Source organism: Aphanomyces invadans (genome assembly GCF_000520115.1).
Source record: "Aphanomyces invadans strain NJM9701 unplaced genomic scaffold supercont1.4, whole genome shotgun sequence".
Taxonomy (NCBI): domain Eukaryota; phylum Oomycota; class Saprolegniomycetes; order Saprolegniales; family Verrucalvaceae; genus Aphanomyces; species Aphanomyces invadans.
This window is the reverse complement of record NW_008580149.1, coordinates 1,410,355-1,431,232: the sequence shown is the minus strand read 5'-3', so window position 1 is coordinate 1,431,232 and position 20,878 is coordinate 1,410,355. Positions and strand designations below refer to the sequence as shown.

The 20,878-nt window shown below is 55.8% G+C and overlaps 5 protein-coding genes across 6 annotated transcripts; 1 reads left to right on the top strand and 4 right to left on the bottom strand.

Moving 5' to 3' along the window:
- Positions 1 to 15: 15 nt before the first annotated feature.
- Positions 16 to 1,514, bottom strand: H310_02901 (hypothetical protein). Its single transcript, XM_008866588.1, has 8 exons — positions 1,236 to 1,514; positions 1,122 to 1,190; positions 939 to 1,077; positions 838 to 891; positions 677 to 779; positions 508 to 582; positions 384 to 444; positions 16 to 319 (listed from the first exon to the last, which is right to left on the bottom strand). Exons 1-8 carry the CDS (start codon positions 1,380 to 1,382, stop codon positions 125 to 127), a joined length of 843 nt encoding a protein of 280 aa, XP_008864810.1. The 5' UTR covers positions 1,383 to 1,514; the 3' UTR covers positions 16 to 124.
- Positions 1,515 to 1,603: 89 nt separating this feature from the next.
- On the bottom strand, positions 1,604 to 15,654 carry H310_02900. 2 transcript variants are annotated; one of them, XM_008866586.1, is made up of 6 exons: positions 7,355 to 15,654; positions 4,017 to 7,301; positions 3,237 to 3,961; positions 2,643 to 3,177; positions 2,491 to 2,589; positions 1,604 to 2,420 (listed from the first exon to the last, which is right to left on the bottom strand). In XM_008866586.1, exons 1-6 carry the CDS (start codon positions 15,626 to 15,628, stop codon positions 1,716 to 1,718), a joined length of 13,623 nt encoding a protein of 4,540 aa, XP_008864808.1. In that variant the 5' UTR covers positions 15,629 to 15,654; the 3' UTR covers positions 1,604 to 1,715. The 2 variants fall into 2 exon arrangements, with proteins under 2 accessions (XP_008864808.1, XP_008864809.1); XM_008866587.1 differs by having other exon boundaries at positions 2,491 to 3,177.
- Positions 15,655 to 15,823: 169 nt separating this feature from the next.
- H310_02899 (hypothetical protein) lies at positions 15,824 to 17,356 on the top strand. Its single transcript, XM_008866585.1, has 3 exons — positions 15,824 to 16,460; positions 16,507 to 16,598; positions 16,660 to 17,356. The coding sequence occupies exons 1-3, from the start codon at positions 15,843 to 15,845 to the stop codon at positions 17,120 to 17,122; spliced, it is 1,173 nt and encodes a 390-aa protein (XP_008864807.1). The 5' UTR covers positions 15,824 to 15,842; the 3' UTR covers positions 17,123 to 17,356.
- H310_02898 (hypothetical protein) lies at positions 17,194 to 20,022 on the bottom strand. Its single transcript, XM_008866584.1, has 7 exons — positions 19,131 to 20,022; positions 19,010 to 19,079; positions 18,670 to 18,963; positions 18,510 to 18,621; positions 18,296 to 18,459; positions 17,614 to 18,238; positions 17,194 to 17,571 (listed from the first exon to the last, which is right to left on the bottom strand). The coding sequence occupies exons 1-7, from the start codon at positions 19,366 to 19,368 to the stop codon at positions 17,446 to 17,448; spliced, it is 1,629 nt and encodes a 542-aa protein (XP_008864806.1). The 5' UTR covers positions 19,369 to 20,022; the 3' UTR covers positions 17,194 to 17,445.
- Positions 19,999 to 20,821, bottom strand: H310_02897 (hypothetical protein). The gene has a single exon (XM_008866583.1). It carries the CDS (start codon positions 20,807 to 20,809, stop codon positions 20,039 to 20,041), a length of 771 nt encoding a protein of 256 aa, XP_008864805.1. The 5' UTR covers positions 20,810 to 20,821; the 3' UTR covers positions 19,999 to 20,038.
- Between the last annotated feature and the right edge of the window lie 57 nt (positions 20,822 to 20,878).

Below are 20,878 nucleotides of genomic sequence, written 5' to 3'. Positions count from 1 at the left end.
GTACTACTACGAGAGTGACGAGGTGGCGGTTAGTATTATTATTATCCTTCGCATGTAGTATTACTACATGCACGGTTGGGAGCATGTCCTGTGGGGTATCGATGAGCACTTGGCCGATCGGAACTCACACGGAGACGTCCTGCACGTTTGTGTACGGGGTCTTGCTCTTGTGCATGTCCTTTGCGAGGTAGGTGTCGTCGTCGTCGGCTGCATCAGCGTCGATGAGGTCGTGGTAGTTGCTGTCGAACGTGGTCAGGTGGACCTGCGTCGTGATGCCGCCGAGGGCCAACACCACCCACGCCCCCATGTAAATGTAATACTAATACACACGACACACAGCAATGTCAACGACAGTAGCGTACACGTCAAACATGCAGGCGTACCGACATGGACACAGTCGCAGTACGCGCATCGCGGGGAAAAGGATAGAAAAGCGATGGAAAGCTAGAGAGGCAAGCGTGTCGCAATCACGGCGCGATGAAAGGATCGATCGGACAGCACACGCACTTGCCAACAAAGTTGCCCACCGACTGAATGATCCAGTACGCTCCGACCCACGCCGTCAGCACGATGTGGCCCTTTCTACACGGGTGCCATGCACGACAGCATGGGATTCAGCGAACGGAACCGTGCCAGACGAAGAGAGACTGGAGATGTGGTGCACGTCGACACTAACCTGCCAGAGGCAAACGCGAGCGCTCCGAGCACAACTCCGGCAGCCGACATGACAACGTAGCCGAGGTTATTTGGGTTGGACTCGTTCATGCCAAGCGGTAAGGCTACAGCAACGAGCTAAGATCGCTGGAGACCGACAAGAGTGGACTAGGTCAGACGTACCATGCAGCCAAACGATGTTCGCGACCGACCCGAGCTGGACGCCCAGCGCAAACCCTGACGAATTTGCAGTGACATGGTGGAGTGCAGTGGGTGGGGCTTACCAAAGAGGAATCGCATCACTCCCTTCATGCAGCACGTAAACACAGAGAGGAAGAACGCCAACGCCACCGCGACGGACAAGTTGACCATGACGTGTTTCGATTCCGCCGATTCGGTGAACGCCCCTCCGATGTACCATCCCTGTGGACCACAGTCAAAGTCGCCGTGGACGCAATGGGACGTACCATGTAGCCGCCAAGGATGGCACTTTGAAGAACCAGTGCCGTCGAAAAGTGCTTGTATCCGAGGAAAGTCTATGCTCGATCATGAGTCGTGCGGAACAAAACGTGCCCACGCACGATGAACGTGGCAACCACGAGAAGGGCAATGCTGCCCAGGATGATGACTGCGCGGAAGGCAACGTTGTCCAGGGCGTCCGCCTCAAGGAGGTTGGTCATCGAGACCGATGCCCACAGACCCGCCAGGAACGTCGGTGGCGGCGACATACGCCGTCCAATGCTTGGAATGCCGACCCTGCAATATGATCTGGGGGGTATTATGGAACTGACGGTTTCAAAACCGACTTGGACTTATGCAAAAGCTGGTGACGGAGGACGCGAGAGGCGGTGTGTCGGCGGTGGCGACGCTTGTGCGGCAGGTCTCCCGCCGAGAGGCCATTTCCCCATGGCTGGGAAGGTGGTTGAGGGCGCACCGCTCGGGCGAGCAGCATCTGTGTGAAGCAGATATGCACAAACCGCAGCAGATGGCGGCGCACCGTGGACCACCGGCATGCAAACACAAGAAAGGAATATATTATACAACTCGACACACGAGGTCGACTACAGCCAGGGGAACCACGTCGGGACTATCTGCGATAAGTTGTCCGTGCTGGTCGCGGTCGCGATGAGGTCTTGGATGGCAGAGGGTGGCGACGCCGTCTCTTGCATCGCAGGTTTGACGGCGAGCGCCGTGACGCGGTCCATGACGGCCTTTACGTTTGCCTCGACTCGCTGCTTCACGTGGTGCTCGGCCATGAGTCGCCGATGCGTTTCGCTGTTGGTGTGTTCCAGCCGCGCCTTTGTCTTGGACGTGTGCCATGACAGAAGGTCGTCGCGGAAGAAGAGGCTCAGTTGGTTGATCATGATCGATTCGTGGTGGTCGCACGTCAGCGCCTGGGCCACAGCCGTCATTGCAATCGTGAACGGACCCTCCACGCCCGTGTTGGTCATAAACGTGTGCATATTCCTCGTCAGGCGGAATGGCATCGTGCACGACGACTCGACGATCCCGCTGGTGGCATACCCCGGTCGGATCTCGCAGCTCACAACTTGACCAGTCTGCTTGGAGAAAACAATCTTGTGCGGCGTCCGATCGCCGACATGCAGCGCATACGACAACAACGAGTTCAGCGCGAGGTGGGCCGTCATGGCCGTGCGAAAGTGAAATAGATCGTCAAAGTGCGGCAGCATGCGGTGCAAATACTTTGTCAAGACGTACTCGGACACGTGATGGTCACAAATGTCGTTGTAAATCGCGAGTTTCAACTACAACACGCGCATGCGCTTGGGTGGGCCGCCCACAAAAGACAAAATATCGAGAGAGGGGACGACTTACGCTGGCCGGGGCGTCGACAATGTCGCTCATCTTGTGGCGATACAGCTCGACGGGGTAGTTTGGGTCCTGGTTGAGCGCCTGGCAGTCGAGCTCAAAGATCTAACGATGACATCCATCATTTCACGAAACGGGCATGGAAAATCGCGACCAACCTCGCCCAGGGACACATTGTTCGCGTTGTCTTCGAGAAGGCGGACGCGCGGCGTCAACGGAATCACTTTGGGCGCGTGGCACATAATGTGTCGCTTCTTGGTCTCTTTGTGGCGGGCAAGCAACCGATTCATGAGCAAATGCATTTGCATCACGCGCTCGTCGCAGCGGGTGATGTACGTCATCGCGTATTGCACCAAGAACGAGTACGTGTCGCCGTTGTTCCCGCCAAGCGTGATGCGGCGCTGGGTGTACCCGTTGCGTAGTAGCACGTCGGTCGTGCTGTGAAAGTACTGCAGCCGCGCGTGCAGCTCCTTGATCGGTTCACTGTTGGTCAAGTATTGTCCTGGCACTTCCAAACTCGTGCTGTTCAATTCGACCAAGTGGCGGCTGCTATGTTCCAAAAACACCTTGTCCGCGTTGCGCTGGCCGTATCTTCGAACGCGGCATTGCAGCACGTTTTTCCACGCCTTGAGACGGTTCATCACGTCACTCAAGAGTGGTTCCGGCGCGGCGTCGGCCGCTCCCTCCGCTGGCCTAGACAAGATCGTCAGAATGCTCTCGACGAGTGCTTGACGGCATCTCGACCGACGTACCGATCGGCCAAAACAAAGTGCGCTTCAAAAGGGCCTTTGAACTCGTCTACGAACGCCACGTGCTTTTCGCTCTTTTGGTGCTGCTGCAAAACGAAAAACTTGTTGCACACTCGGTGGAGGGTTTCCTTGAGCATCTTCGGCACCGGTTCCGTCTTTGCAAAACTCGGCAGCTGGTAGCACTTGAGCAGCAACGAGTGGACAGCCGTGAGCAACTCTTCCTCGGGTTCTGGCCGAAACCGGACAATCATTTCTTCGAGCATGCATTCCATTTCAAACGCCAACGCGTCGTGCGATCGGCGCAGAAAGTTGAGCAAATCCTCGGCATACTGCACGGGACTCACGTCTGTCTTTTGTAATTCGCCCGCCGCCACCTTTTCCATCCACGCTTCCAGCGTCAAGACGGTCGCCGACCCAAAAAACGACGGATTGCTTCGACTGGCGCCGACCAGACCTGGAATGTCCGTGATGTGCTCGTGGGACATTGGCACGGCAATCACATGCCCCGTGCGGGTCCGAAAGTACATCATGTCGCTGGTCGTCATCGCAGTGCCGTGCTTTGGCGTGTGGGATGCAAGTGGCGTCGGGGGGGCCGACGACAGACCGCGGTTCGTCATCGAGTCCTTGTCCATCGAAAAGAGTTCGCGGTTTTCCAAAAAGAACGCTCGCATCGTGTAGTACAACGCCTGTGGAAACTTGGCCGACAAGCCACGAAGGAGTCCTCGAATCTACAACGAACGATACCAGTAAGAGGCCCGTCAACAGGACGTGCAATTTACGCACTTGCGGCGCTTCCGGACGGCACAGCGACATGAGCAGCTGAGGAATCCAGACGATCCAAATCCAAATAGGCAATTGCTTTCCATGCGTCTCGAACGCTTGAATCAACACACATTTGTCGTTGTCCATGCTGAGCAACCACAAGACTCGAGCCAGCATCAATCGGGCAAATGACGACCGATGATGCACGGCTTGAAGGTAACAAGCAATCGTTTGAGCAGCAAACTCGACGTCCATTCGTTCGGCAAAGAGCTTGTCGCAGTACTGGCCCCAGCTCAACCACCCCTTGCCGTAGCTATCGCAAATCTGCAAACAGCGGGAGAACGCTTGGTTCGCTTCGTGGGTGTCGCCCAGCGCATCCATAAACAGGCCCTTCATGCGGAACAATTCGGCTTTTTGCCGCGTGTCAAAGTATTCCAAGTTGGTTTGGTTGAGGATCGTGACCCCGCCCTGGTAGTCCTTGGAAGTCTCGTAGCAAATGCTGACTTGTTCACGCAGTTTTGAAAAGGCATCTTGGACATCCATCGCAGGAATCGAGTACAACTGGGCCAGAGAGTGCAAACAAACGTCGGGAAGTTGCTGCTTGCGCGCCGTGTGGGCCACCTTCAGAATCGACCACGGAATGTCGTGCATGCATGCCAACAGCTGCGCGTCACTCCAGCTGAATGTGCCCTTGACGACGGCAAACATGTGCGATCGCCACGTCAAAATGTCGTCCCACATCAAGATGGGCTCATATTTGTTTGGCAAGCGCTCGCGCCACGTGTTAATGGACGGCTTCAGGTTGGGCAAGTTGTGTTGTTGAGTTGCTTGCTTGATGTCGGCCATGATTTGAAGCGACTCTTTGGCTTCGACAAACTGGTGAAACAAGTGGAGGAGCGGAACGTGGGCTCGAGACAAAATCCGCGGCAGTCCCTGCCATTGATGGAGCGCAAGGTCGACTATCTGCGAAACTAATGACTCGACCTGGGGTTTCTTGTCGCCGTCCAAGATGGAGATGTACAGCTTCTTGAGGCGAATCGACGGACATCCGGCTTCCGAGGCTGCTTGGATCGACGATGCATGCAGCAACTGCTTTGCCGACCCCCAGTCGCCACGCTTCCAGCAACAGTCGAGCATGAGCTCTTGGTTTTGCGTCGTTTTGGCAAAGTCGTTCATGAGCGACCACTGACACAAATCCTTGACGCACCCGACCCACCGCGACTCGAGCACTTTCATCTCAAACTTGGTCGACTCGATCTTGACGGCTGTGGATGTCTGGGACAACGCGTTGAAGAAAATGTCCTGCGCTTCGTTCACGTATCCCTGCGCTTGCAAGTACAGCCCTTCCTTCGTCTCAGGCTTTTGACAGACTTGGACGTTGAGACCAACTTGCCAGTCGCTTTCGTTCAGCTCTTGGTAAATTACATTGAGAGCATCCGCCCACCGCTCGCGGTCTTCCACAAGCGTCAGCGGACTCAAGACTTGGTACTCACAAATCCGCACGACGTCCTGCCACACATTGTATGTGTTTGCCAGGTATAACAGGAGCTCGGCGGTAAAGATGGGCGTGGGCTGGGCGTTGATGATGCCAGCCATGAACGTCTGGACCACGTTGTGGCGAGAAGCGTTGGCCTGTGGCAACTTCAATTCGCGGCGGTGGTACTTTTGTGACAGCAGACGCATTAAATTTTGCGTCGGGCTCATGTACTCGGGATGCAGGTTGGCCCACGCGTACGGAAACAAGCAACTCCACAGATGGTTCGCCATTTCCAAGTCGATATGGATCAATTCACAGAGCGGACGCAGCAAGTGAGTTGCGTCAACGTTGCTCCACGCTTTGAGGGCTTGGATGTGGGGCTTCAACCATGCGCTCTGGATGTTGTCCGCGCCAGACGAGGTTGCGACAGGAGGAAATGTCGCGATCGAGTGCTTGGGCACAGTGTCCGAGAAAAATGACTTCAAGAGCAACTCAATCGCAATTACCGGCCAAAACCGCGTGCCACACGCTTGCCAATCTTGTTCGAGGACGAACTTGAGCCGCTTCGTGGGCGACTGGCCGGCATGCTGTTCAAACTTTGTGAAAAACACGTTCCGAATGGCTGATTCACTCGACATCAGCCCGACGAGGAACGGCCCAGACATGTTGAGACCGATGGTGGTCGATCCCAGAGCATCCGACGGACTGCAAATCTTCAGAATCAACTGGTGGTATTCGTTCATGAGCGGTTGGGTCGATATTTCATGGAGACGGTCAAACGTGGCCATTTTCGACAGCAACAGCGCCTTCTCTTTGATCGTAAAGCCGGGTGTTGTCTCGTCCTTGATCATGCCCGACACAATCTTTGTAATTTCCAGCAGCAATGGCACGTGCACGGAATGCTCCAGGCAGTGCGACAGGAGCTGGACAAACAATCGACTGTACTCGGGAGACTCGAACGTGCACTGCGCGAGGAGTTTGAAGCATGAAATGAGCATGTCCATCGATGCCTTGCGGATAAAATTCGACGGAAACGCACGCTTCTTCGCGACAACTGCAGCTTTGTTTGTGGTAGTTGGGTCCTTCGGCCCACCAGTTGCCGCAGTCTTCTTCTTCTTCTCTTCTTTCATACCCCCGTTTGTCGACGTCCCGCCGCCGGTCCCACTCGAGTTGCCCCCTTTCTTCGTCCGCACGACATTGTTCACAGTCAAGTTCGACCGGCCGAGTTTCAATTGCGAATATTCGTGGACAATCGCAAGGGCTGGCGTTGCCATGACACGGTCTTTGCTCTGAGCGCCCGCACTCACGCCGACATCGATGCCTCCGACGGATCCTTCTAGCGACGCGGTCGTTTTCGGGACAACATGCTGCAAATGCTCCTTCGTGAACCGTTGCGCGAGCTTTAGCAGTGCAGGGACGAACAAGTCGATGAATTTCGGGCACTCTTTGCCCAAATCCATCAAAATTTTCAACGTGTACGACCCTGGAGAGCTGACACGGGAGGAAAGTGCCGCACTTGCGTTTGGAGAGTGCGCAAACAACAAGCGCATGCGAGCAGCTTCTTGATTGATCATCGGGTTCAGCGCACTCATGTCCCGACGTGGAGCATTCGCATGAGGACTCGGAACGGACGGTTTGCTCCCTTCCGGTTTCATCGCAGGGGGTTTGGGCTTGGGACTGTTGATCAAAGCAGTCGCATCCGTCGGAGAAGCGGTTGGGTCGTTCGGAACGGCGGCGGCTTTCAGCAGGCGTTCGTTCAGGATGTCGCGAAGCCAACTGTAAAATTTGCAACCGACGAGTTGTTGCGGAGCCGCGTCTGGAGGGTACAGCTACACGTCCGTATGGGTAACAACTCGCTTCAACGAGTGGATATGGAGTGTACCTTGATCATGTGCTCCAGATATGATGCCAAGTGCATTTGAACTTCGTTGTTTTGGCGGTCAAAACACGGTTCGAGCAGCTTCATGATGCGTGGCGCGTACTGGACGACGTACGGCACCGGTCGGTTCGAGTGCTGAATGACCTGGGGGGAGATGAGCGTGTTGAGAATCCCGAGGACAGCGTTTAGAATTGCCAACGATGCCAATGGCGCGCCCTTCGGAACACTCAAAAACGACGGCATGGACGCGTTTGTTTCCGGTGGCTGCGTCGGCTTCGCTTGCATGATGATCACTTCCGCCGTCACGGCGATCAACTTGTCAAAGTACGAAAACCGAATCGACGCGGACGGCCACAAATGCAGCGCGCGATGAAACAATTCACCGCAAGTCTTGGAAAGCCGATTCGTTTCCTGCTTGTCCGCACACGCCAGGGCAAACCGAAACGCAAAGTTTACGATCAAGTCTGTCATGGCCCCAGTCAGTTCAAAGTCATCTTCGTGGCCATTTGGGGCGGCCGTGTCGTCATCGTGGGGAGAAGCCGACGGGGCGGTGGCGAGTTCAGTTGGCGTTGCGGACACAGGTGCGCCACTCGGCGCAGACGCAGCAAATGAACCGTCCCCATCGAGTTTTTGACGCTTGTCCGCCGCCCCTTCGTCGGATTCCACGGCCGTCGTGGCGGCAGTCGGAGCAGGACGCTTCAACGACGCCTTGTCTAAACCTTTGTCTGACACGCGTTGCCGCCGCGCCGTCTCCCACGCAATGACGAGGTCCACGATACTGACGGCAAGCCGCCGGTTGTCTTGGGTGCTGCTAGGTGGAATGGCTAACCGGTTCAACGAATTGACCATCAACGGAATGAACTGGCCTCGAAACGGGTAAAACAGCGACGGCTGGCGAACAATAAGGTACCAAATGTGGACAAGTTGCTGGAGAACATGACCTTCTTCAAACGCAATCTTCTTGGTCCACTTGATGGCTTTGATGAATTCGTGTGCCGGTAGTCGCGTCGGCAGCGCCGGCAGCAAAATATCAAACGCTTTGCGCACCAAGAATCGCGAGTCCATCTCGTACGTCCGAAGGAGGGCAACGTACACCTGCAAGACAATCTTCGGGGGCGTGTCGTAGACCGATATGAATCGGCACACGTTGACGTATGCCCAGAGCTTGGAGGTCAAGTCGGGGGCTTTCAGATGGTTCCAAGCAAACTTGATGACTTCCTTGCGATGGTCAGTCACGTACCGACTCATGTGTTGAATGAGGAGCGTCCCCAGCTTCAAGAGTTCGATTCGAAGCGCTTGGTACGAGTCTTGCGGGTATTCTTTGCTGGCCAAGATTTCCCGAAGCATCATCATGACTGCGTCCGGGTCCATCACGTCCGCGTTGTTGGTGTGCGGGTCCTCAAACGACGTATTGAGGAGAGGCATGACGAGCAGCTGAATCGCATGCACCTTGAGATCCTCCGACGCCGTCGTGTCGCGCAGCATGCGCAGGAAGAGGTGAATGATGTTCCGCTTGTTCGTGGTCGAATACCCACACGCCACTTCGTCGCGGTAGAACGCACGAAGAAAGCTAAAGTCGAACGAGGTGTGGTGCATGAAAACTGTGAGCATTTCGAGCAGCACTTGGACGTCTTCGGGGTTGGCGCGGCAGTACTGAATCAAGCACTTGATCAAGAGCTTCGATTCCAAGTGGTATCGAATCGGCAAGCGGTCCTGGGTCAGCAATCGTTGAACACGACTGGGCGACCGCCACAACTTTCGAATGCAGTCGATCATGCCGTTGCTGCTGTTTGCAAGCCACTTGGGTTCTAACTTGGACAGTGACCGGACCAGCCGAATCCCTTGAAAATGAAGCTCCAGGGCTTCTTGCTGCGATTTCGTCGCCAAATTCGACGCCGCCATGGGCGACTGAATTTGCTGTCGCGCCATCTTGGCTTGCGCTTGGGCCTTGGCAATTTGAATGTACTGAGTTTGCGCTTGCTTGGCCTTGTCCTGGGCATCGGCGAGCTTCAGCCCCGACGCTTTCGCCGTCGCGAGCGCTTGAGCGTGAACTTTTTGTGCGTTGACTTGAATCTGCGCTTGGAATTGGGCTTGCTGCTGCGACACGAGCGCTGCATTTGGAGATGGCAGTTGAGGCGACGCCATTTGCAAGTGCTTCGACATGTAATCCTTCATCACTTGTTGCGCCCGCGCTTGGGCTTGGACGAGAGACAACCCTTGCGCCTGGGCAGCGGTCAAGGTTTGGGCATGGAGCTTTTGGGCATGCGCCTGGATTTGGACTTGCGTTAGCGGTGTCAATTGGCTACTGGTACCAAAACTGCCCGTCGCATTTTGAAGGTATGCTGCCCGAGCCAGCTTTCCCTTTTGCTCTGCTATCGATGCAGTCAATCCTTGAGCCTGGGCAGTCGCGATCGCTTGCGAAGCAGCTTTCTGCGCGCCAATTTGAATCATCTCGTCGTCCGGCGCTTTCGGGGTGGTGACTGTTGCCGCTGCGTTGGGTGGGGAGGTTTTCGACACTTGGGGGGTCAACGTGGCGTTGATGATCGACTCAGTACCAGAGTCCGATGTCAGCACGTGGCGCAGTTCCGTGGCCTCGGGATGCTTGACGAGCTGCTGAAACAACAGCGAGTACGTGCTGTCGATCAAGTGTTCCCGTTTTAGAAAGAACGACACGGCTTGGTTAGCATATCGATTCAAGAAGCGGACCAGCGGCAGGCGGTATGGCGAGCTGAGTTTGCCAAAGCTGCCATACTTGGGTAGCACAGCTTCCAGTTCCACAACGCACAAGATCAATGGGTCCAAAAAGGTGTCAGACGGCGGGAGTAAGTGAAACAAATCGACGATGGCAGCGGCGACGTTGGGTTCTTCGCCGCGCTTCCAGATAGCGGCCTTGATGATGCGCTCCGGGTCTCGCCATTGCTTCAAGTGCTCCAAGAGCTTTTCGCCCAACGTCACGTTGAAGCAATTGCTCAAGAGCCCCAGCAACCGGGACAGACCTTCCAGCAACGGGATGGTCAGTTTTCGGTAGTCGGCCAAATTCAGCAAGACGGGGCGAAGGCATTGCTGCAGCAATTCCTTTGGCAGCGACCGTTCTTGGTTTCGCTTGTTCATGATCACAACGTCTGTGAGCGCCTTTTGGGCGCAGTCGACCAACTCCTTTGGTTGGCCCGTCAGGAACCTGAAAAACACGCCGACAAAGCGATTCCGAGAGTCTTGGTGTTGATTCAACGTGTCGTCGTTCACAAATGCCGCGCGCAGCAATTGAATGGCGGCGATGCGCAGCTGGCATACTTGATTCAGTCCAAACGGGTACTCGTGGCCACTAAAAGTCTCCGAGAGTGTTGGGTGGCTACCTCGCGGCGACGAGCTCGATGTTGCCGATGTATCTTCAGAGACGAGGGTCCATACTTCTTGCAAAAACACGAGCAGTTCCTTGTTCAGCGTAAACACAGGTGGCTCCAGTGTTAATGTATATGCCATCGCATCGATGTACCCCGTGCGAGTGCCCAGGGGCAAGAGTCGCAAGCTAGTGCCCATGATCTGCTTGGCCAGCGCTTGTTGGTACGGCAGCAAGAGCGATGTCACGGAGCAGCCTGCGAAATCTGCAAAGATCGCAATCGCTTGCTTGGCATACGACCGGACGGGTGTACTCGCACTCAGCAATTCGACAACCAGCAGCTGCAGGAGTTCCGAGTTGTAGTCGGTCAGCACGGGTGACGACGAGGTTGGCATAGTCGCGTCTGGAAACGCGATGCCCAAGTTGTTTAATGACTCTGATGGCTTCGTCTCTTCGATGAGATGCATCATCATTTCGTCCAGTTTCGTCGGCTCAGGGGGGTGGTGGCATTTTCGTAATAGGGTCAAATACGCTTCCCCGGCTTCTTCGGTAATTCCAGCACTCACTTCCGGCGGATGGTCCGACAAGACAAACAGGAGACTTCGCACCATCGACATTTCGTTCTCGCGACACCAGTCCACATGCATGCGGTCGATGAGGACTTGAAGGCCCCGCGTGCCGCCCAACTTGTGTCGCCACGAACTCTTGTTGTGGCAAGCATGGCTGCAAATCTCACAAATTGTGTTGAACAGCGCGCCGCCTTGCTTGGCCGCCTGCTCTGCGTTTTCGTCGTACATCGCGACGGCGGTGTCAACCACAACTTGAAGTCCCAGGCGGCCGACATCCACGACCTTTTCGTCCGGGTCGGACAAGATGTCGACGAGAACTTCAAATACAACGAACGGATCCATCCTGTTGGGCATTTCGTGAAAATACGTCAAACCGTGGTAGGCTTCACGGTAGACTTCGATGCGCGCAGACGTTCCGAGCATTCGGCCCGGAGACAGTCCGCGAGGACCTGGTAAGATCGTCGGCTTAACCAGTGACGCTAACACATTCAGGTTGGGAGGTTTTCGCTTCGAATACGACAGCACGACAACGGTAAAGTGCACCGCAACACATCGCAGGAGCGCTGTGGCGTCGCCAGTCAAGTCGACATCGGCCACACACTCGAACAAGGACTGGAGCATTGTGCGGATGCAACTCTCGTGCGCGGCAATCTTGTCCTTCGAAATACCGGCGTACTCGGACGTCGACGAGAAGAATTGCTTGAGCTCGTCGGTGACGGTGTGGTGGTCTTCCGCTCCGGCAAACGATTTGTTCAAAGCAGACGAGTACATCGGAACGATCTCTGGCAACCGTAACGAAATCGCGAGTTGATGCTTCAAGAACGCAAACGCGTGTCGCTTTTGATGTAAGATCGTGGCTTTAATCTTGTCAACTGTGTCACTTTCCAGCGCGAGAGTCTTGTCGTCCTTCTCGAGCATCCCGACGTTCGACTCGACCTCGTCCTCGTCGTGGGGATGGACACTCGATCCTGCCGACGATGACCCGTCGGGGCGTATGTGGTGCGAATCCGACGACGGTGGCTCGTGGCGTTTCGCAAATTGCGCGAGCAACTTGCACACGTGTTGAATGGGAATGTCCATGGGAATTGGCAACGAGCTGGGCAATGCATCGCAGCCAAACTCGAGCACAATCCCGTCGAAGCTATGGGACGACGGCTTCAATTTTAACGAGTCCGTGATGAACTGGCGATTTCGGCCACCGATTTTGCCCAAAATACGCATCGTGAGCTCTCCGTACGGGTACGGCGGTGGGTGCAAGTGCGTGTTGAGGGCTTCGATGATTTCCGTGAGCAACCGTTCTTGGGAAGTCATGATCGGGTACAAGAAGTCCGGATTCAAGTTGTCCACCCAGTACTCGAGTGTCCGCAGCCCCAGGTTGGCTAACTCGCCCTTGGACAAGATGGCCTGGACGACGGACTTCATGAGGGACGGCAGGTACTGGAGCAACGAGCTGAGTCGGGCTGGAATGGTCAAGCACAGCTCAAGTAGAACTTCTTGCATCGAAGGCTTTTGAATATGTTTTTGCAGTCGCATAAGGGCCGACAAGAGCCCGGGGAGCAGCGGAAGGACCTCTTTGTAAAAGTTTTCGAACTTGACACCCGAGATCGACCGAAACAGCGCGCGGAGAAGCAGGAGATAGTTATCTGGGCACTTGGTATTCGTCGCATTGCTCAGGCACGACACGATGATAGTTTTCAAGTGGGGGAAGAGGGCGACTTCGTTTGCTTTAAAAAGCGTCACCGACCCAAACACAATCTTGAATAAACGCAGCACGATCGACGCTTTCTGCGCTTGTTGCACGGGCCGCATGTGTTCAAACGTAAGGCTTGTGATTTGGCAAATCTTTTCCGCGCGATCCATGTCGGGGACGTCCCCATCGACGTCGACCCCCAACACGTCCAACTGGGTGACGAGGAAGTTGAGCAAAATCTCGGCAAACCAGCAACTCACGTTCGCATTCGCGAGAAAGTGCTGGGGCACGGTCAGTATCGCGTGGTCCTGCAAGATGCACTGGTAGAGAAGCTCAATGTTGGCGAGAAAGAGGTCCCGAAAATCCGCCGCATCCAACACCGTGCACGCGCCCGCAAAGTGGTCGAGCATTTGCTTTTCCTCGGCGATCGAGCTGTCCGACAACGTGTACAAGATGAAGCAACGCAAACCGTTTTGAAGCACCTTGGCAATCAGCGCACGCTCGTCGTCTGTGAGCGGGTACATGTGAGTGTCCGAGTATGTAGCACCTGCCGCGTCGTGCCCCAACGCAGCCATGGACGAGCTGTGATGGAGTGTTGTGGCCTCCATCGACGTCAAGTCCTTGGCATGGGGATTTCGGTAGTTGGCCGTGCACCAGATGACAGCACGAATGCCCAGGATCATGGTTCGGAGGAGAGATTTCACGTCTCGCAGGGTGGGCTCCTCCTCTGGGAGCCCCACGTACGATCGCTGCATCGTTTCGTACGGGGCCAGGAGTTTCTTTAGCGCCGCGTCGACGACAGACAACTTTTCGTCCGGCTGGGGGACCAACTTGCTTTGTTTGATCTTGTCCATGGCGCCGCCTTCCAACGGGTCGACTGCACGATCCGTCGTGGACGACATGGACAGCACGACCGGCAAGCTCTTCAACGTCGTGCCGAACTTTGTAGCAATCGTGAGCAGAATGCGCGACAGGATGTTGCGGCCGCGCCACCCATCGGCGTCTTCGTTCTTGGCACTGATATCGACGAGGTTCAAGAGGAGTCGAATCGCCGTGGTTTGGATCGGGACTGGAAGGGTTGGGTCGTGAATGCGTTTGCCGTAAAACGACACAATCTTGCTCACTTGACCGAGCGTGAGCATGTCCCGAACGTGGTGCACCATGTCGGCGAGTGTCGAGTATGCGAGGGGGCGAATCTGGTAGTAGCTGCACCGCCCCTTTCCGATCAAGATGTCGTCGTCCATGAGGGTTTCCAACTGCGCGTAGAACCCACGGCGGAAATCCGTCGACAAGATATGGCGCGCCGCAACAAAGATGTCCTTGCGCAGCACAAACGCGTCCTTGGGACATGCCATCAAGAGCTTGACCGTGTTGTCACAAATGGTGTCCTGGAAGGGGCGCATGAGGTTGGCAAACCCGCGCAGCAAGTAAGTGACGAACGACAGCGTCTTGACCTGGCAGTCGAGAAAATCCACGTATTTTGTCGGATACAACTTGGGGGCGTGCTCCGGACACCGCAACGACAAGGTCGACATCATGAGCGGCACCAAGATCGGGATGTAGTTTTCGATGTAGTTGGGGTAGCACTGGAAAAGCAGCATGATGATGAGCGGGAATTCCGACATCGTCTTGAATGACTCCACGCCGGAACACAGCGGCACCTCCACCGACAAGATCGTTGTTGGGACCGTTGCCGAAGAAGCGGTCTCCTCGGACAAGCCGCTGTCTGGTGCAACAGTTGTCGGAGCGTCTGCGGGAACCTGAGCAGCGGGAATTGTCACAGGACCTTGTGACGACATTCGTTCCGACGAAGGCACGGCAATGGCTCGAGTGGAGGGAGGAATTGCAGGGACTACCTGCACGGCGTCGCTCGGGTCGATCGAAATGTCCGTCGACTTGGTTGGATTTGCATCAGAAGCGGACGATGCGCTTGGCGTGACCTCTAGTGCGGGGGGCATCGAAGATGTCGCAAGGTCCTCTGATGACATCATAGGATCGTCTGTGATTTCGTTTGCGTCGACTTCTGCGGCAGGCACAGTCTGTGTGGCATCCTGTGTAGCCGTCGCGGGTGCTTCCTGGGATGGTGGTGTCGTCAATGCCATTGTCATCGCCGTCGTAGTTGCAGTCGGTTGTGTGTTTGCGGTGGGTTGCACGATGGAAGCGGGGATCGCAGGTGCTGGTGGTTGGCCGACCGTAGCGAGCGGCGGTTCCGGCGGTCCCGAGAACTGCTTCTTCATAATGGTCTGAATGTTCTTGTACATCTTTTGACTTTGTTCGAGGAAGGGTTGCACTTCGTTCTTGAGCCCGGGGCGATAATTGCGGTGCAAGTCGAAGATAGTCTTGAGCGCAATGAGGCAGTTGTCCACATTGTCCACAGTGAGGACTTCCATGAGCAAGTGGAGGAGGCGACTGGCATACGGTTTCAGCGCTTCGTTGTATGGTAGTCGATTCAGGATCTGCAATGTGAGTTTTCGGCATCGGTTCTTGTCGTTGTGGACGAACTGCGGCGGGATTTGCGTCCGCATGATCATTGTGAAGACCGGGAAGAGCACATCGAGGATGCGTGGAAGCTGTGGAGTCAAGAACACGTCCGCGTGCTTGTACAAGTCTGAGAGCTCCTTTAACCTCACACCCACATCGAGGCTGAGCAGCCCCCTGCGGATGTTCTCGAGGTTGTTCATCTGCCGTTGACGAACTTGGGCCTCAACTTATTGCTCTGTTCAACGCAATGCGCGCATCCGGATAATTGCCATAAAAAATCGAGCGTGAAAATCCAACAATTCAATGGAATCACATGGATTTAGTATTGGATCGTTCAATTCGGATTTTACGACGTCGAAAGAATTCAAATGTCCGGATAACAGTGGACCTTGATCCATTTGAAGCCCTATCGCAATGGCGGCGACAGCAGCGCTGGGTCGACTGGCCTGCCAGAAGAACTCGTTCCTGAAGGAACTGTCTGCGAAGGTCGTGTCGTGCGCGCGTCTGCCCAAGAGCAATGAGTTTGATGTTGTCTTTGACGACAGTGTACTGTTTCCAGAAGGTGGGGGCCAGCCAGGCGACATCGGAACGTTGTACCGTTCAAGTGACGACATCTCGATTCCTGTCACCAAGACGTTTACGCAAGACGGAAAGTGCGTGCTTCGCACAAACCGCGAACTCCAGGCTGGAGACGAGGTACTAATGCGCGTGGATTGGCCTCGCCGCCTGGACCACATGCAGCAGCATTCCGCGCAGCACTTGATTTCAGCCATCGCGAAGGAAACACTCAACCTCAACACGACGACATGGTCTCTCGGAATCACGCGGTGCAACGTCGAGTTTGACTCTCCCAATGTCACCCCTCCACAGATCGGCGCGTTGGAGTCTGCGGTCAACGACGCCATCGCCGCTGCCCGACCCGTGACAGTTCACTACGCGAATGAGTCCTCTGATATTCGTGTCATCGTGATCGACGGCATGGACCAGAATCCATGCTGCGGAACACACGTTGAGCACTTGGGGCAGCTTCAGGTTTGACTGTCTTTCCTCGACCCCATGTTCTCATCGTTCAATGAAGGCCGTGAAGTTTCTCCACACGGAAGTCGCTCGCGGCGGCACTCGCGTTTGGTTTCTTGCAGGTCATCGAGTCTTGTCTGAATTTGGAGTCATGTACGCAATCTCCTGCACTCTTCGCCATGCTTTTGTATGATTGCGGAACCAACTCCCGTAGGTTGGAACGCGAACGTGCTGCGACGAAGCTATGGAGTTGTCCTCCGGAAGAGCACATCGATCGACTTCAAAAGTTGCTACAACAGCAGTCCGTCGCGGCCAAGGAGCTTAAAACAACTCGTTTGGAACTAGCGGGACTCGTGGCATCTCAACTCGTCGTGGCCGCCCATGCCGCTGTACTCCATCGCGACGACGCGGACGCGGCATTCTTGACCGCCATCTCGGCAGCATTCCACGCGATCGAGGCGAATAAGGACAAGGTCCTGTTCCTGACAGGAGGGTCGTCCACATCGGAAGGGTGCTTTCTTCTAAGCGGGCCTCCCGCCTTCGTGACGTCGCGCGGAAAAGCGGTGGCGGCGCTGCTGGACGGAAAGGGCGGAGGTCGACCTGGAATGTATCAAGGCAAAGGGAAGAACATGGCGAACGTCGCCGCAGCGCAGTCGCTTGTTCTGGACACCGTCTAGCGTGTCACGGCGGAAACCAAATGAAGTCGTCGAGTCGAAGAGTCCCAGAACAAAAACGCTGAAATGAAACTCGAGGGCCTCGTCCTTTTTTTTCACGGAGGCGTCGCTCCTGCGACAATAATTGCAACTTGCATCGCAGGTTGAATCGGCGGGAGAAAAGATGTGGCGACAAGTGGCATGCCGGACACAGACCGCGATAGATCCGAACACATATGCAATACAGGCGATTATCATGCAAAGCAGGGGGTCGCCGTCGAAACAACTCATGCCAACGCTGCAGCGCCTCGGAGCTGCGCGCTGGGCTACGGAGCGCCGCGGTTGGTTTATTCGCACGCGAGCTTCGAGTCAAAGCTGCTCAGCGTGATCGCAAACGCTTGGAACGGGCACAGAGGCGCGCGAAAGTCCATCGTGAACAGGTCTTTCCCGACGCGACCAAATTGAAGAATCACCTGGTACATTAAGTCAGAGCCCGGCCACGCATGCGAGCGTACCGTTTCCTGGTCCTCGGGGGTCACGAGCTGAAAGTTCTTGACCGATGCCATCGTGACGCGCCCGTTAAAGTTGAGCACGTACGCGCCGACTTGGTCGTTCCACCGAGGTGGTTTATTGATGAGGTACGTCAGGTTTGTGTGGTCCTGCTCCTTGCACTTGTTGACCATCTCGTCCTCCTTGGTCGTAGGGCGCCACACCACGCGCGTCCCGTCTTCTCGGACGCGGGGCACGCACACCTTCATCTTGCGCGGGCCCTTGTACCCCAGGACGTTTTTTGCGTACACGGCGATCCCGAGCTCCTGTCGGATCGTGACTGGGTTCACGGTCAGCGTGTGCTGGTCGGCGCCTTTCGGGTTCACGCCGTTGTCGTAAACGACAAACTCGGTCCCGATGAAGTTGGAGCGGAGTTTCCCGAGAAAGTTGTCGCTGCCCTTGCGCGACAAGTCGCCGCGCTGCATCGAGATCAGGTAGTTGCTCGTGCGGTTGTTTGGGCGCTTCTTGGCCGTCAAGAGGAACCGATCGCCGTCCTTCATGTACAAACAGTACTCTGGAAATAACTTATTCGCGCCGGCGCAGTTGCGCTCGATGTAGCACTCGACGACGTCGTAAGCTTTGGGCACAGGGCTACGCACGATTTCGTGAGGGAGTGGATTGGGGTCGTTGCCATGGTCGATGTCGTACCGCATCAGGAACGCCTTCATGTCAGTGAGATCGAGCTTTCCCTTCTTCGCCGTCGACTTTTGTGACGAGCCCTTTTTGTCGTCGATCATGGACACAACCCCTCCTTCGTTCCCCTCTTCTTCTGACGACAGATCTGGCGAACTTGACCTGTCCCGCGCGGCTCCCTACCGTCGTCGACGCGTTAGCGGCTGCAGCACAGACGACGAACATGAACCTTTTCTTTGCGCGTCAACTCGCGACTGTTGTGGCCCTTCTTTGGCTCAACCCACGAATCGTTGGCGTCTTGTCTCGAAAACGATCGGTCCTTGTCTCGAGAAGGTGGCGCACTGCAACATCGTGAACAGTGAGTTGCGACCGCAAATCCAGCCACTCACTCGCGCCGACGGGAAGGCCGTTCGTCGTCCTCGTTGTCATCTTCGTCATCATCGTCATCCTTGGGCCGGCGACTGTTGCGGGACGGAAGTGGGTCGTCGCGACGCGATCGACTGCCGCTGTCTTCCGGACTGTCGTCGCGCCATTGCCGACCACTCTTCTTGGGAGTCGTGCCTCGCCGGCGCCCAATGTCATCGTCATCATCGTCGTCGTCGTGGAATCGTCGGGACGATGACGGAGCCTTCTTTGACGCTGCCTTGCGGTCGTCAATAAAGTCATCGTCGCGGCCAAACCGTCTGGATGCAAGTTAGAACGTGTTCGATGCTGACTAGAGAAGCGTACGATGGCTTGTCATCGACATCGACCGACCGTGGCGAAGAGAACTGGCGCGCTCCGGCGGACCGGACGACCCCTGGGTGCACGAGTGTGTCATGAGGCACGGGTGCTGGACTTGTGTCGTTACCTCCGTTCATGCGCTCCTGCATCTTCTTCTTGTGGAAGTCCCGTTGTTGTTGAATAACGTTGGACCGACTCCCGGCAGGTCCTCCGATCTCTTCAATGTCGTCGTCGTCGAGCATGTTGGGATGCGCTTCTCGACGCTTGTCACCGATCGACATGCGATCATCCACGTCCTTGGCGAGATCGCGGTCGCCCCGACCCTTCCGGCCGTCGTCGTCGAACGAGTTCTCTGGCATGAACATAGTCGCACTTGCTGTTCTTGGCGTTGCTCGCCCTTTGAACAAATAAAAAACCGTTTCGACCGCGTCGTTTCACCTTCTCAGGGGTAATTTTATACGCCAAACTTTCGACCCCAATCAAACGCCGCCCGCTAGAAAGGATGTCCGAACATGGCAGTCCGGCTGCACCCCTGGACATGCCCGGAGCCATCGCAGCACTGGTCATGGTAGTCATAGCGTCATTCCCGCTGGTCAAGGCCATGGCCGCGGCATTCCACGGTTTGAAACGTCACATGTAGCGCGACCTCTCCCGTCGCCATGCCTCCCACACATGCGCACGTCTGCGTACGTGGCGCACACAGCGCTTCCTCGACGTGCCTGGATCCACAGGTCACCGTGACGCATCCTAATCGTCGGCGTGAATCAAGCCACGACGCGTCGGTTTCATCCACACTTGGCTCATGAAACGGATGCTCTCCAAACATCGGTGGCGCCGTGGAGAACGGCATGTGCACATCTCACATGGACACGAGTGTTCCGGGTGTGGAATGAGCCGCGGTTCGTGGAAACTACGACTGCAGCCAGGGCCAGGGAGGGTTGACCACTGTGACTTCTGCGACAGTGCACATGGGTTGGCCCACGAGAAGGTCAGCATGATAATGGAACGATGCCATGGCATATACTACAGTCAGCTTTATTGGGCGACGAACCCGCCGTCGACAGAGTGCAAGCTGCCCGTGATGAAGGACGCCTCGTCGCTTGCCAAGAACGCCACCAAGTTGGCGACTTCCACCGGCAACCCGACACGGTTCAACGGTTGAAACGACCCCATGCTCTCGTGAATGTCCTCGACGGGGGTACCCGATGTTTCTGCCCACAGGTTGATCTCGCGGCGGTACAATGGCGTGTCGATCGTGCCAGGGCACACTGCGTTCGCGCGGATGTTGAAGCTCGCATAGTCCAGCGCTGTCGTGCGGGTCATCGACGCCAATGCACACTTGGACATGTTGTACGCAAACGAGGTTTTCTTGCCCACAAACGCTTGGTCCGATGACATCAATATGATGCTGCCCTTCTTTTGCTCCTTCATGCTTGGAAGCACTGCTCGGACTGCAGCATACGCGCCCTTGATATTGATCGAGATGATTCTGTCGAGGGCTTCCTCGGTCGTGTCTTCAATGTTCGCGCTCAAGTACACACCGGCGTTGGCAACCAAGACATCAATGCGACCAGTTTGGGCTGCAATCGTAGCAATCGCAGCTTCCACGTCAGCCACGCGGCCAACGTCGACTTCGACGAAATTTCCGATCTTGGACGGTGCAATGTCGAGGTTGTACACGTCATACCCCTTCGAGAGGAGCTTCTCGACGCAAGCTTCGCCAATTCCCTTGGACCCTCCGGTCACAATGGCGACGGGGGTGATGGCATCGTTGTTGGACTTGACGCGCTTCAGTGGTTGTGTCATCTTTTGGAGCAGGGAAATTGACAATGATCCTGTGGGTCATGTGTGTGATGAAGTGAAAAAATGGCCAAT

Excerpts from the sequence above, each read along its gene's own strand:
- H310_02899 (XM_008866585.1), top strand. The coding sequence starts at position 15,843 with ATGGCGGCGACAGCAGCGCTGGGTCGACTGGCCTGCCAGAAGAACTCG. Across the intron at positions 16,461-16,506 it reads AGCACTTGGGGCAGCTTCAG|GCCGTGAAGTTTCTCCACAC; the intron begins GTTTGACTGTCT and ends CGTTCAATGAAG. Across the intron at positions 16,599-16,659 it reads TTGTCTGAATTTGGAGTCAT|GTTGGAACGCGAACGTGCTG; the intron begins GTACGCAATCTC and ends CAACTCCCGTAG.
- H310_02900 (XM_008866586.1), bottom strand. The coding sequence starts at position 15,628 with ATGAACAACCTCGAGAACATCCGCAGGGGGCTGCTCAGCCTCGATGTG. Across the intron at positions 2,590-2,642 it reads ACAATGTGTCCCTGGGCGAG|ATCTTTGAGCTCGACTGCCA; the intron begins GTTGGTCGCGAT and ends TGTCATCGTTAG. Across the intron at positions 2,421-2,490 it reads TTGTCGACGCCCCGGCCAGC|TTGAAACTCGCGATTTACAA; the intron begins GTAAGTCGTCCC and ends CGCGTGTTGTAG.
- H310_02898 (XM_008866584.1), bottom strand. The coding sequence starts at position 19,368 with ATGTTCATGCCAGAGAACTCGTTCGACGACGACGGCCGGAAGGGTCGG. Across the intron at positions 19,080-19,130 it reads GCAGGAGCGCATGAACGGAG|GGGTCGTCCGGTCCGCCGGA; the intron begins GTAACGACACAA and ends TCGTGCACCCAG. Across the intron at positions 18,460-18,509 it reads AGTTGACGCGCAAAGAAAAG|GGAGCCGCGCGGGACAGGTC; the intron begins GTTCATGTTCGT and ends CGACGACGGTAG.
- H310_02901 (XM_008866588.1), bottom strand. The coding sequence starts at position 1,382 with ATGTCGCCGCCACCGACGTTCCTGGCGGGTCTGTGGGCATCGGTCTCG. Across the intron at positions 1,078-1,121 it reads CCATCCTTGGCGGCTACATG|GGATGGTACATCGGAGGGGC; the intron begins GTACGTCCCATT and ends TGTGGTCCACAG. Across the intron at positions 320-383 it reads CTGCGACTGTGTCCATGTCG|TATTACATTTACATGGGGGC; the intron begins GTACGCCTGCAT and ends CGTGTGTATTAG.
- H310_02897 (XM_008866583.1), bottom strand. The coding sequence starts at position 20,809 with ATGACACAACCACTGAAGCGCGTCAAGTCCAACAACGATGCCATCACC.